Consider the following 14,974-nt stretch of genomic DNA (forward strand, 5'->3'; position numbering starts at 1 on the left):
TGACGAATGTTCCAGAAGGGGAAGCCCGAAGATATAAATGCGCATGCGTCAAAGGTCGTCAGCTCATTTCAAGATGGCGGAGTTTCCGGATCTGGGTGCACACTGCTCCGAGACTTTCTGCAAGCAACTGGGTAAGAAATTATGTTGTTTGACGGGATAAAGTAGGACAAAACTATCCACAAGACGTCTGTGGAGAAGTTGATGTGATACGTTAAAGGAAGAACGCCGGATAGTACGCCCAAATGCTTGTTTGATGGTCGGGTGTTTTGGTGTTGTTTTCATGTCATACTTGTTGCATACGGAATGAATGAGCACTTTTCACCAAATATTTTCTGTTTCTTCTACTTTAAAGAAAAGTTCCACATTTGATAGTAGTATTTTATTATTACGCTACAAGAAAGCTCAATATGTCCACATTTTAGTAATAAATGCAGGTCTTTTAATGATCGTGTTTTAAAGGTGGTTAAATAATTTTGGAAATTGGTTATAAAAGGGGAGGGGGTAACAAGTTTTATTAGAGAAAATATTAGATATTTGCATAAACCTGAACCAAAATGAAGCCAGTCAATAATTCTTCTTTTTGTGTAGTTGTCTTTTCTTCAAAAAGCCGGGTTAATGTACAATTCAAAGGTAGGATCCACGTAGATAAACGTCCAAAATGGGGAGGGCAAAAATGATACAGCAAAATTATTGTAGAACGTGACATCCCAGTATAGTGACTGAATGCAGGTATACTGATTGCTTCAAATTCGTGTAATGTAATCAGCATGTTAACCAATCACATGGCTATTACATTACCACTAAAAGGTTGGTTTCAGATAAAAGTACATTATGTAAATTAGAATACGTCCATCTATCAGTATCACTGCCATGTTCAGATTTAATACTTTATTTGTAATATTTTGGACTCAAAGCTGTGGATGACTTGTAGTTGCAACACACCGAAAAGGATCAAGGCTCAAATGCAGTGAATTTATTCCAACAAACCACAGATTTATTGGAAAATAGTAACTGCTTCTTATAGTCCAAATAGGTGTCACTTGAGTTGAGAGTGAAAGTGACACTAAGCATGGAGCACAACTTTTATCACTAGTTCTACAGTTGTGTTGGTCTATGACTATGAATGATATAAACTAGATTTGCTATTTTCCTCTTAACTGCCAGCCATCCTGGTGTGTTCATAGTGCATGTTTATCACACTGTATGAAGTAGCTAATGTTACATTCTATTTCATTTTCATCCTACAGACTTTCTTCCAATGAAATGTGACTGCTGTGAGAAGATTTTTTGGTAAGTCACATTCCATTGATGTGTTCTTCAATTTGTGTTGATATGTGTCATTTTCAGTATCTATCCATCAATCTATACCTATATAGCCGATATAACTGGCCTTTGACGTAACGGCAGCAGTTGTATCAATTGAGAATTACTACTGAGAAGCACAATTGTGCAGGTGTGATGAAATCTTCCAATTTGATCACTTTTGTCTATAGGTAGTGAGAGTGCACAACTGTATTCTTGAAATATCTGATTATATTCTTACATTGTTTGTACATTTTAATCAGTAAGGACCACATCCTGTATCGACAACACAAGTGTGAGTCTTCCTACAAGAAGGACGTCCAAGTGCCGGTGTGCCCCCTGTGTAACGCCCCCATCCCTGTGAAGAGAGGCGAGCTGCCTGACATCAGGGTGGGGGAGCACATCGACAGGGACTGTAAGTCTGACCAGGCAGAACAGAGGAGGAAGATCTACACCAACAGGTGTAATGTCAAGGGCTGTAAGCAGAAGGAGGTAAGTCAGCAGAACTTCCCACTGTCTGTTTAACCAGGTACAACACCTATGTCAAGTCAAGTCAAAGTTTATTGCACAATGATTTTAACAGGTACAATGTAAGGCAAACAATAGAATACTACTGGCTACTTATATCAAACTACTAAAAGCTACAGGGAGGTTCTATGCTATACAATGGTTAGGTTCTATGTCTGTATCATTTAACACAGTATATCTACCTTTCCAGGTAACACTCCTGCTAGGGTAGCTTGTTATGTTACATACTATTCAGATCTGTGAGGACAAAAATTGTCAGGCTTCTTCAAAGTCTTTTGAAAAATGATGCTAGAAGCTGCATTAAGTCATCATCATGGAGTGCCCTTCACTCACTAAATAGAATTTGGAAATCTCTGATTAGAAAACAAACTAAAACGAAAGTGTTCTGGCATGTATTGAAGCAAGCATTAAGTACATGTACACCCATGATTGTGGTGTTGTTATGTTCAAGACACTCCTGTGATCCCCAATGTCTGTTGTATTTTGCTGTTCCAGTTGATACCTGTAGTGTGTGATTCTTGTCGGAAGAACTTCTGTCTGAAGCACCGTCATACGACAGACCACAAGTGTAAAGGCTACCAGGGCGCTGGCAGGGCAGTCTCTAATGCTGGGTGAGTCCACTGGCTTTGGAGCTTCATTATGTTTGAAAATTGTATATGGTGCATGTAGCTGCAAGCATAATCCATTGTTATTGTTGGTAAATACACTTGTGCTGTATGTCTATGTCTAATAATGTGATGCATGCCTATCTTTTGGCTACAAAGACATGGTTCAGTTTTACTAATGTATGAAACTGATTCACTTGTTGTTAATGTTTTAATAGGGCTGCTGCCATTCTGAGAAATAAAGGGTCTAACAAACCCAGCAGTGCTGCCCGATCCTCTGGCACTGCAGCCTCCAGACCTTCCAACAAACCACAGCAGACAATGATGGCTTTCACTGGCAGGGAACTGGACAGGTCAGTCATTCATGCACTATAATATACTACTGTACTTTACTCTGGATGGTCCCGGCTTTTTTCAACAACCTGCACAACAGCAGCTTGCCAGATTTCTGCCTGGCATGTGTAAAGTTTGTTTGAACACAATGTTGTCCTATTTACACAATGTTTCACACTGGGTATTGTTCCATAGGGAGAGAAGAGAGCGGGAAGCCCAGCAGAGGCTACAGCAGACTGGAGGTAGGCAGCAGACCAGGGCTAATGTAGGAGCAGCACAGGCCCTACAGGCTGGGCTATCTGAGGATGAAGCCATGGCTCTGGCCCTGCAGCAGTCACTAGCTGAGGAGCAGAGCAAAGGCCAACAGAAACCGTAAGTTTATTTTACTTTGATTTGTTCCTTGTTCACTTCATTTCAGGTAATTTCAGGCTACCAGAGCCAATAAAGGACAACTTTCTTTATAGATATTAGTCTGCCTCAAGTTTTTAAGAGCCTACAACTATGATACAGAAAGAGATATGGATTAAATTTTGTGTGGCCTTAGAATTGGATATTTCTGTGCTACTCTATTATTATCAGTATGGTTTATCTAAACAGCATGTCTTTGTGTTTTCAGTATGACCCAGCAGGAGCAGGATGATCTAGCCTTGGCCCAGGCACTAGCGGCAAGTGAGCAAGAAGCCCTAAGTCAGCAGCAAAGGGGCAGACAGGGGAATCAAGACAAGAGCAGCTGTGCAGTGTCTTAACACTCCTCACTGTGCCTCTTTGTATATAGTCTTCCTACTCCAAAACGATAGACATGATATATAGACATGTGTAGTACTTGTACTTGTTAATGCTTAAAAAGTATCTATACTCCTAAATTGAACTGGTGGGCAAACTGACACTGTAATTAAATGTTTTGTTATGAAAGTTCAGTGAAGTAGCTGGTGTGATCAATTAAGAGTAAAGCTGCCAATTTTAATTTTAATGTGTTACCAAAGAAGGTGTGCAAAACACACAGATACGCACGTACCTTGCATATCTGTAGTTACACTAAGTAATATGTATCTGCCTTACAACAGTGCTTTGCCTACTTTCTGAATATTTTGCTTTTAATTTCCCCTACACAGTTAAATGAATATTGTGAGTTGAGTTAACCTTCTCCTGCTACCTCATTCTGTAATCCATACAAATGTGGTGCCAAAAGGCTACCTCAGCAGGGTTAATGTGCAACTTTGTAAAATCTGTCCCTGCTTACTTGTGCTATATAACAACAGGTATAACTAAGCCCACAGAAACATGGCATAAACCTTTGATGACTAAGCTTATAGATTACAAAGGTCTATTGAAGATGGCCTGCCTTGTAAAAGATGATCTCAACTTGTCACTGCAGTCACTTCAAACCAAGAAAGTGGCATATCAGGGTCAGGGAGTATTTTTTCGCAGTGTAGATAGTTGAACTGACTGCATGTAATCACAGTATAAACCATTGATGAAACAAAAAGTGTATATCAGCTAAGTAATGAGAAGTGCACACTGAAGATGATTGAATGATTTATTAATTATTGGTAAACTCCACCGGTAGGATGTGAACAGTGTACCAAGCATTTTCTTGAACTTGATTTGTTCATGTAAATGTTTTCGTTACCTTGACATGGATAATAAACTTACAACAATGTAAAAAAATGCCTTCCTTGTCTGAACTAGATATGACACAGTGGATATGATAAACGTAACATTCAAATGAGATGGATATAAATTGATAAAATGCCAGATGTACATGATAACATATAAATGTGTTGGAGGAGCCTATGAAACCATATTTTGTATCAACATCCAAGATAGTCTTTCCCAAACAAAAACAAACACTTGATTGACATATTGACGGAACAGCATACCATAGAGTATTGTAACAATGAACTTTCTAAATATTTGCAATCCACTCTGATGCACATGGTTACAGTAACTTTTGGCAGAAAATTTATTGTCATTTCCATGATACATGTAGTTGTTCATATCTTTCAATACCCCGTAGACCAAACAAGATTTAATTACCCTACTGCAGACTAAATTAAATTTCAGCAAGCTTTCTATACTAGTATACATCTCTAGATCCATGTAGGATTATTCTGTTTGGCTTGTCAGCTGTCTTTCTTCTGGTCCTTTTCCCCAAATGGGTTACTCCACACAACCATTCCTAAGGGATAAGAACAAGTTGAGAGTGGTATTCTTGCAGTCATCAATCAATCAATACACACAGAATAAACATCGAACAACTGCAAGTCTGATATAATCATGGGGTGGCCATCACAGAAATCAGCATGCTTTTTATACCTCCTGCCATATTCTTCATGTCTACATGATTCAAAAATACAAAGTATAAACATGAGCTCAGGGACCTCATACCTCTATGAAATATTTAGAGCCTTTGTAGATTTATTGTTTCATCTTGCCTCATTGATTATGAAAATAAGGTTGTAATTAGCATTATCTATTTTGAAAGACTTGAATATGATAATATTACATTCAAATAGATTATGCTAATTAAAACTTTTTTCCTTGTTCGAATGAAAAATCAAACAAAACAGGCACATGTACCTACCTCCTGGTTGGATTTCTTCCTGTTTTATACCTGCTCTGTTCTGTTTCTGCATGTTCTCTGTATGAAAGGAATATAAGTTTGGCAATTAAGTAACTTTTAGTGGCTTGCAAACATCAAAGCTATGGATGTTCAGGTTTTGTTTACATAATCATTGGCTATTCCTACATCCATCATGTTTGCTTTATCCTTTGACTATGTGGCTTTTCAAAGTGGGGGAGTCTGGATGTGGTTTAGTACATTATACTTTCCAAGCAGAGGTTTGGCTCCAGCTGTTTTTTGCGTTTCGGCGCATGCGCGCCGGAACGCATTGTCCTGGCTTTTACCTTCAAGGAAGGAACCAGGGAAGCTTGGTTCAACACTGTGTCGCACACAATAAGACCTTATATGGCAATACGTTCTCAAATCCTTGTATAGCCGTTGCCTTATATGGCAAGAGAGCACGAAAAGGCAGGCAGGCTAGATTTGCATGTGACACAGGACGGCGACCGCATGTAACTGCTACAACTGTTCGGAAATATCATTGCATTGTGGTTTCGGACTTTGATATCCTGAAAAATGACCATATTACATCTATTCCACAAGATTGCAGAAGAAAAAAAACGATTTCGTCAAGAAAACGACCAAAAATCGGCATAAATGATACCATATAGTGAGGTTATAGCATTACGTTCAGAGTGACTAGTTACGTACCGCAGCTTGGCCGATCTGGCAACGCGAAGCACTTCGGACCCAGAAGATCCGGGTTCGTGTCCGTGCATGGTTTTTTTTTGTTCTTTTTAGATATTGAATATCAAAAATATATATTGATATTATATTAATCTATCAATATCATATTTATGAATATCATTTTTTCATTAATAAATAAAGAAATATTTTATATTTGTTATTTTTAAATATTCATTTAATATATACAAGGCCTTTGTCTTATGAACAGGACTTTATAGATTCCAAACCCGGCATTCAAATTTTTCTGTTCATTGTAATGGAAAATACCGTGCAGCGGCTCCTATGCGCGGTAAGATGATTCTTGCAAAACACTCGCCACTAAACTTCTATCCCCGATGTAAACAGAGGCTCTTGATGTTGTTTGCAAAACAGCGATTCTTTGTTACAGTAGCAAATGCTCCATTGTTCAGTATCGACTTCATTCAGACAACACGGACGTGGAAAGTGGCGCCCCTCGGCACAAAACTATGGGAATTTTCATGAATTTTAGCAAAATTACCCAGGAAAATAAGGAAGAAATGTTGTAAATGCGGAAACCAGAATAATACGGATGAGGTAGCTGTTGATTTGTTTGACATTTGGTAGTCATTTTAGATAGAACCTTAGCTGTTATGAACTTCTATTTCACTTGATTACCATAGTGCTGATGATTCAATGGTGCTTTTTCAAATTTTATGTTTTATTGCGTGCTATGTACATAATTACAGGTTTGCGATAGCAAAACCTGTTCTGTTTTTGCATCCAAGGATGGGGGCCGCCATGTTGGATGTGACCATTTTATTGGGAGGGGTGTTTTTTGTCGCTAATGTTGGGTGTGACTATTTTGACGGAGGGGTGTTTTTCTTGCTAGTTTTCTTTTTTTGTGTGTTCTTGCTAATTTTTTTCTTGCTGTGGGTTGAGTGTGACCATGTTTACTGGAGGGATGTGTTTTTCACTAATGTGTGGGTGTTAGTTATTGGTGTGGTAGTGTTGTGACTTTGCCGTTGGCACAAATGGACACAAGGCCCACTGTACTAAAGGACGAGCAAGGTCCACTGAGCATCATGTTGTTGTGGTCTTGTCGAAAAGTAAGGGACGACAAGATCCCCAACGATAGAGGGTTAATATAGATTTGTTATCTAATGTGATGTTGGATTAGAAAGTGTTTGAATCGACAATATTGGGGGTGGTTTTAGTCGCTAATGCTGGTTCCCTATATTTTTCCTAATTTCGGGTTAGGTGTGACCATTTTGACCGGAGGGGTGTTTTTTGCCACTAATGTTAGGTGTAAAATAGGAATGTTATTAGTGTGGTGGTGTTGTGACTTTGCCGTTGGCACAAATGGACACAAGGCCCACTGTACTAAAGGACGAGCAAGGTCCACTGAGCATCATGTTGTTGTGGTCTTGTCGAAAAGTAAGGGACGACAAGATCCCCAACGATAGAGGCCGAGGGTTACTAAAGATTTGTTATTTAATGTGATGTTGGATTAGAAAGTGTTGGAATCGACAATATTGGGGGTGGTTTTTGTCGCTAATGTTGGTTCCCTATATCTTTCCTAGTTTCGGGTTAGGTGCGACAATTTTGACCGGAGGGGTGGTTTTTGCCACTCATTTTAGGTGTAAGAGATTAATGTTATTAGTGTGGTGGTGTTGTGACTTTGCCGTTGGCACAAATGGACACAAGGCCCACTGTACTAAAGGACGAGCAAGGTCCACTGAGCATCATGTTGTTGTGGTCTTGTCGAAAAGTAAGGGACGACAAGATCCCCAACGATAGAGGCCGAGGGTTAATAAAGATTTGTTATTTAATTTGATGTTGGATTAGAAAGTGTTGGAATCGACAATATTGGGGGTGGTTTTTGTCGCTAATGTTGGTTCCCTATATCTTTCCTAGTTTCGGGTTAGGTGCGACAATTTTGACCGGAGGGGTGGTTTTTGCCACTCATTTTAGGTGTAAGAGATTAATGTTATTAGTGTGGTGGTGTTGTGACTTTGCCGTTGGCACAAATGGACACAAGGCCCACTGTACTAAAGGACGAGCAAGGTCCACTGAGCATCATGTTGTTGTGGTCTTGTCGAAAAGTATGGGACGACAAGATCCCCAACGATAGAGGGTTAATATAGATTTGTTATTGAATGTGATGTTGGATTAGAAAGTGTTGGAATCGATGATATTTGGGGTGGTTTTTGTCACTAATGTTGGTTCCCTATATCTTTCCTAGTTTTGGGTTAGGTGCGACCATTTTGACCGGAGGGGTGGTTTTTGCCACTCATTTTATGATTAAGAGATGAATGTTATTAGTGTGGTGGTGTTGTGACTTTGCCGTTGGCACAAATGGACACAAGGCCCACTGTACTAAAGGACGAGCAAGGTCCACTGAGCATCATGTTGTTGTGGTCTTGTCGAAAAGTAAGGGACGACAAGATCCCCAACGATAGAGGGTTAATATAGATTTGTTATTTAATGTGATGTTGGATTAGAAATTGTTGGAGTCAGTAATATTGGACGTGATTGATCGGAGGGATGGTTTTTGTTGCTAATGTTAGTTTACGACCACATCAATGATAAAGAAATGACACAGAAACAAGGATTCCCGCACACTTAGCAAGGTGCACACTTACCGTTATAAAACTGACTGATTGTGACTTCATAATGTTGGCTAATTACTACGATCCTTACTGAAGGTCTCTGTTGCTCTTTTGACCTAAACTTCCTTGCCTTTGAAATCTCTTGTCTTTCTACTGTCTTACTCTGCTGACACAACATTGATTACTTTATCGCTTCGCTGCAGTCCACTTTAACAAACGAATACCCGTCAAAGATGTCAAAGAATAACAATTATGGCACAACAATAGCAGACTAATTTTACAGTACCGTTGCAAGTTCGGTAAGGAGTTGCACTGAAACTTCTTGGACATTATGTGACGGAGTAACATGTTACTGTTACTTGTGATTGCAATTGCATACACATTTGAATGGTGTTTCCACCATTCGTACATTCGGTTTGATTTGAGCTGTCATCGGCGAGGTTAACACTTGTATTTTCTTTGATATACATGCAAAATCAGCCACTAAAAGTCGCACAATAAAATAAACAATAGTATAGACAATACATATTCGTTTAGATCAAATGACGTGGACAACATGTGCACGTCAGCGTGTGAATTCTCTAAATCGTGTCAGCTTTTCTCTGGCTGTAACAGCGCAATCATTTGGCTGCACACGGCTCTGATGCTGGTCAGGCACCCCCTGTGGCCTTCCTCCCTCATGTTCTTGGCGACTGTAGAAGTAGATGGTTGATCAGTTCTGTGGAGAATTCGAACATAAATATTGATGATATTGTATCTTGGGACAAAGCAAATGTTTTGATGAACCTTCGTGGTCTGAGAGAGTTAAGTAAATTAATGTTAAAATTTCTACGGTTTAAAGAAAATACTATAATCTGATTTAGTACACCCATATGACACACTAACTTACTCTTCTTATATTATGTATGGCAAGCTGGAGGCAAAAATGTAATAATTCATGTCAAATAGGTTTCTATAGTTGATAATTGACCTTTCCAACGATGTTGTCACATGAGCTGTTTTAAAAATGATTTTAACAAAAGTCAAAATCTGATTAACAACAAACAATATAAGAAAATCTCTTCACCTTCCTGTACTTCCTATGACATCTTTCACCCCATGCCAGCCAGCTGTGAGGGATCAGACATCTGAAGCTGGTACACAGCTTGTATTTATTCCTACCAGTTTCCACCAAGGTCTGCTGCATGCTGTGACGGAAGGAAACATATATTAGGAATATCCAGTATAGTTGAGCAGGTATGAGCAGCTGGGAAATATAAAGCTATCATCTGACTGACGAATATGACGAATATGATCTGCAACATGATCTGCTACGATGGTATCGCTACCAATCATCATCCGAATTGTTCTAAATGGCATTTATCAAAAATTGGCCGCGGACAGAACAAAGCCCACTGGCTCTTTATCGAAAAGTACGATTGAGAGGAAACATAACATTAGAACCGTTTATAATAATGCATATATAAACATTTAGAACTTGTCCATGACTGAGTAAACAAACTGCTTGTAAGGTCACCGCTATTTTGACTTTCCTGTGATAACACTTAACAGTGACAGCATATCCCCAGTAGTTATTTTTGCTGTCTGAAAGACTGACCAGCAGGGTCATGGCTGGTGACCCACACTCATGATCAGCCGCGACTTTAAAGTAAACTGTCAGTTCTAGAAACCTGTTACCTAATGCTGAATCAGCTGCGTTCTCTTGACGATGCAAATTTACAGACATGAGGATCAGGATCCTTATAACAAGGCTGACCTCAAGGGTTGTGTGAACAGGTATAGGGATATCTCAAAAGTGACATTTCAATGAACTGTATGACATTGGGTCACACAGTTTGACGACCTGAATTAGAGAAGATATTTGATATCCTATGTGTATCTCTCCGTCTGGATTACACATGACAACATTTACGGATCATGATCAGAAGAGGAATATAGATGATCATATAGTATGACTCATGTAAATTAGTTTTGTCGTTTTTTTCTGAATACCATGTCCTCCAGATGATTTATGTTACACATGTTTTGGGACAGAAATACAGGGACATGAACAACAAGGGGTTAACTAAATACGTGTAATTCTTCTCATTAAAGTGACAAGTTTAAAACTTAAATACCGGCAGTTTTACACATGCCCGTCTGTAAATACTCTAAGGGACAGCTACTTAACCCGGGGTACCAGGTTCAACATACAAACATCTCTACTGCTTCCGCCCGCCTGGCGTCACCATAGCAACCTTGCAGACGACAGTAACCTTACCGCGACAGGTCGCTCTAAGGAGGATGTGGGGCATGGATGTAAATACTTGCGTGGAATGGATCCGTCTAGCTTACTGTCGCCGAAGGTCATGGTGAGAATTTCAAACTATTTTGCTTAAAAAGAAACTACACAACTGTCGATCATGGCAAACAAAGTTACGCACACTTGCCAAGTCGGAACTATCAAAGACATGTTCAGTGGAAACTCTCGATGTACGGGGAATAGTGCATACGCTATATACAAATCGGCACGGGGGATACCTGATCTATCTTCTTGTCACAGCTCAACGGGACACACCTGATAAATCAATTTTAAAGGTCATTCATAATGTGATCGATTATACCTGTGCCTTCAGCTTTTTGAAAATAAGTTTTAACAGGGGAATAGGAGGCGATGTTCTAAATCAGCGTTACTGATACAGGGCGGGGTTAACTTGCTCTTTATAAACAATGGAAAATAAAAAGTGCCACCAATCGAAGTGGGGCATTTGAAGTTTTCAACATTCGGTGTTACTTTCGCTATTTTCTCAAACAACACAGATTGATGATTTGGTTTATTTCATATCATTAAAAAGTATCGCAGTGCACGCGACGTGTGCACTGAATTGAACTGGGACTAGATTGCGCCAGAAACCACCCCGGACACTACAGCACGCGTTCGCCTCAATGGGTTACTCACTTTAATATAGCGGCAAGAAAATATAGCGGTTTGGGGAAAATGGAGTAGGTCACGGTACTTAATTCTAACGGTGGGAACAAACATTACTGTCTCAAACATTAGTGATGAAAAATTTGCAGTGATAACATTTTAGCTGTTGACTAATGACCGTTAAACCAGCTGAAATTAAGTTCCAGTTGACAAACAAGAATTACGGTATTGATATATACATATATGTTGCAAGTTGATATTAAACAATACATCAAATGAAAGGTAAGGTTGGGGGAATCATCACATAAATTTATGACGGATTGTAGGATGATCATTGACTATTCCATGATCACAGGGCTTTCGTAAAAGTTAAAGTTTGTATGTATGTATAGATATAGTAGACCTTACGAAAGTCGCTGTACTTTTGTTGTGTCAATAAAGATTGTTGTATAACCCGGCCATCAATCAAGTCTACCGACAGAACAATACGCTTCATCTTTGAAACGAATAGATCTTGCAGACATAATTCATGTAATGATTTGCCATACGATCCGATATTATACTACGTATACCCCAAAACCACTGGGGTGGCGACCCTACCGCGACCTAAAAACTGGAGGTGGCGACCTCACTGCGACCTAAGATTTGACAGAACGCTCACTGAATTTCATTGATTATTATAAACGAGTAATTTTACGCCTTGTGTATTTTGTTGTCCTTTCAGTCAGACATCTACATTCTGCATGATATCCCAAGCATGAAGTCAATGATTACACAAATCCAACTTAGGTCGCAGCAAAGTCGCAGCGCGATCGCCGTCTAGTGGAATGGGGGCCTTAGTGCGATCGCCGTACGACTGTAAATACAGAATATAGTTTCTCAATTCTTAAAATTCAGCACCAGGTTGATTTGTATTCTTAACTCTGCTGCATGTTCAAAAACAGAAGAGCTTCAGCCAATCGTTTGCCAAAAAAGTAGGTTTCTGCTTACCCTGCTATTCATAGTTCCTCCAAGACCCAGTAACACCGCGAGCGTGTGTGGATTGTATTCTGCGGCGGTTTACCTTCGCGGTGTCGGCCCTGCCGCCCAGGTTCAGGTTCGTCGCTTGCTTCTGGGAGAGTGGGCCGTCTCTAGACCTGTCAAACATATTTATACGGACATCAACTTTTTTTTACATTTTGGGAGTGGTTACACAACTGAACTGACCAATCAGTTATATGATCTAGAGATGCAATGTTAATATTCAAAACAGTTTAAGACGAAACAACACTGAGGTCGAGGTCACGCCATGTAGTGAAAGTAGACTACATGTGACGTCAGCGACAAAATGAACAGTAAGGGTAACAAACAAGACATACGTACTCTTACTAGAAACTCTAGGCTCTACCAAAGTACAATTCGTTCTTATAGCAAGGTAGTATATAGATAGAAATGGAAAGGGTTCACACACCTTTTCTGTATCCATTCGCATCTTCGTTTTGATCAACACTGCTGCACCAGAAACCAGCCACCAAATAACCAAATTGAAAAGGGTTCTTTGTTCCCACGCGTCTGTGACCTTGTGCCTGTAATTGGCAGCCTGGCCCTGTTTCAAGGACAGTCTGCTGGCGGCGGCACATGGGAAGTTAACTGATACCTATTCTGTCTGGACATGTTTGGATCAACAGTACAGGAGTCGGTGGCCTTGGAATGCACACGCCAATGTACTGCGTCAGGGTGTAACCGAAGAAATGCATGTTTATGTGTGTGTAATATCTTTATTTTCATGCTTAAAAGATTATGACGTATACATGGCAAGAGTGACGGACCAAGGGTTACGGTGACGGATTAAGGTTTATGGTGACGGATTAAGGGCAAGGGTATCGGACTAAGGGCTATGGTGACAGATTAAGGGTTATGGTGACGGATTAAGTACTATGGTGACGGGATAAGGGCAAGGTTGAGGGATTAAAGGCTTTCCTGACAGATTAAAGATTGTTATGACGTATACGTATACAGGGCAAGACTGACGAATCAAGGGTTACGGTGACGTATTAAGGGTTATGGGGATGGATCATTGACTATTGTGATTGATTAAATGTATCGAATTAAGGGTTATGTTGTCGGATTAAGGGTTATGGTGACGGATTAAGGGTAAGGATGACAGATTAAGGGAAAGGGTGACGGATTATGGTCTCTGATGGTGGATTTAAGGACACGCTGATGGATAAAGGTTTGTGGTGATGGATAATGGGTTGTGGTGACGGATTAAGTGCTATGTTGAGGGGATTAAGGGCAACGCTAACGGATTAAAGACTTTCCTGACGGATTAAAGATTATCATGACGTATTAAGAGCAAGGGTGACGTATTAAGGGTTGTGGGAACGGATAAGGATTATTGGGTCGCATTATTGGCTATGGTGACGGATTAACGGCAACGGTGAAGTATTTAAGACTTTCGTGACGGATTAAGGCTTATGGTGACGGAGTAAGGGCTAGGATGATGGATTAAGGGTTACAGTGATGGATTAATGATAAGGATGACGGATTAAGAGAAAGGGTGACGGATTAGGGTCTCCGATGGCGGATTAAAGGATACGCTGACGGATAAAGGTTTATGGTAACGGATTAAGGGAAAGAGTCATGGATTAAAGCCTATGGTGACGTATTAAGGGTTGTGGTGAAAGATTAAGTGCTATGTTGAGGGATTAAGGGCAACGCTGACGGATTAAAGACTTTCCTGACGGATTAAAGATTATCATGACGTATTAAGGGCAAAAGTGACGTATTAAGGGTTGTGGGGACGGATTAATGATTATGAGGTCGGATTACTGGCTATGGTGACGGATTAACGACAACAGTGAGGTATTTAGAAATTTCGTGACGGATTAAGGCTAATGGTGACGGAGTAAGGGCTACGGTGACGGATTAAGGGTTACAATGATGTATTAATGATAATGATGATGACGGATTAAGAGAAAGGGTGACAGAATATGGTCTGTGCTGTCGGATTAAGGGTCATGGCGACAGATTAAGAGTAAGGATGTTCATGTACCACCGGAAGAGTTCATTCTCCCAAGGGGGTGGCTTTTACAAAACAGTCCATTTCAAAACAGTCATTTCTTGCAAGGGGAGGGAGATGAAGTGAATTATGCTGTATTTCAACTACTTACTTAGAAATGTTACCTTTCCCCCACATAAGTTACACTAAAACGCAAACCTGTTAATATTTGCTGAAGCAGCTAATATTTATCTCTAGTTACATTGATAGCTTTTATAATGAGCCTATTATACATTTTACAAATAAGTACAAGTTGTAGGCCAAGACCAGCTTTTTCAAAAGCACTTAAGTTAAGTGACGTAACTTCAAAATTGCTTTCCCCAATCTGCCTTTCTCTATTAAAACAGTACTCATTTCCCAAAATGACAATTTTTCTTA

General features: G+C 39.8%; 2 protein-coding genes and 1 long non-coding RNA gene across 6 annotated transcripts in view; 1 reads left to right on the top strand and 2 right to left on the bottom strand.

Annotated features, from left to right (window-relative positions):
- LOC136436609 (AN1-type zinc finger protein 2A-like) lies at positions 1-4,436 on the top strand. Its single transcript, XM_066430726.1, has 7 exons — positions 1-131; positions 1,248-1,290; positions 1,566-1,794; positions 2,326-2,441; positions 2,654-2,788; positions 2,964-3,140; positions 3,385-4,436. Exons 1-7 carry the CDS (start codon positions 38-40, stop codon positions 3,512-3,514), a joined length of 924 nt encoding a protein of 307 aa, XP_066286823.1. The 5' UTR covers positions 1-37; the 3' UTR covers positions 3,515-4,436.
- LOC136436612 (small integral membrane protein 20-like) overlaps positions 4,292-14,974 on the bottom strand; it is a 19,160-nt gene continuing 8,477 nt past the window's right edge. For all 4 annotated transcript variants that reach the window (XR_010756059.1, XM_066430729.1, XM_066430731.1 and 1 more), the window contains exons 3-4: positions 5,353-5,409; positions 4,292-4,947 (exon numbers count right to left, since the gene is read on the bottom strand). Coding sequence is in view for 3 of the 4 variants with exons in the window: in XM_066430729.1 (XP_066286826.1) it covers positions 4,892-4,947; positions 5,353-5,409 (113 nt within the window). In the remaining variant the exon portion in view is untranslated. The remainder of the gene's footprint in view (positions 4,948-5,352; positions 5,410-14,974) is intronic.
- LOC136436613 (uncharacterized) lies at positions 8,651-13,134 on the bottom strand. The gene is made up of 4 exons (XR_010756060.1): positions 13,007-13,134; positions 12,547-12,692; positions 9,715-9,835; positions 8,651-9,366 (listed from the first exon to the last, which is right to left on the bottom strand). It is a non-coding gene; the product is annotated as an uncharacterized lncRNA (long non-coding RNA).

Source organism: Branchiostoma lanceolatum, chromosome 6, assembly GCF_035083965.1.
Source record: "Branchiostoma lanceolatum isolate klBraLanc5 chromosome 6, klBraLanc5.hap2, whole genome shotgun sequence".
NCBI classification, from domain to species: Eukaryota; Metazoa; Chordata; class Leptocardii; order Amphioxiformes; family Branchiostomatidae; genus Branchiostoma; species Branchiostoma lanceolatum.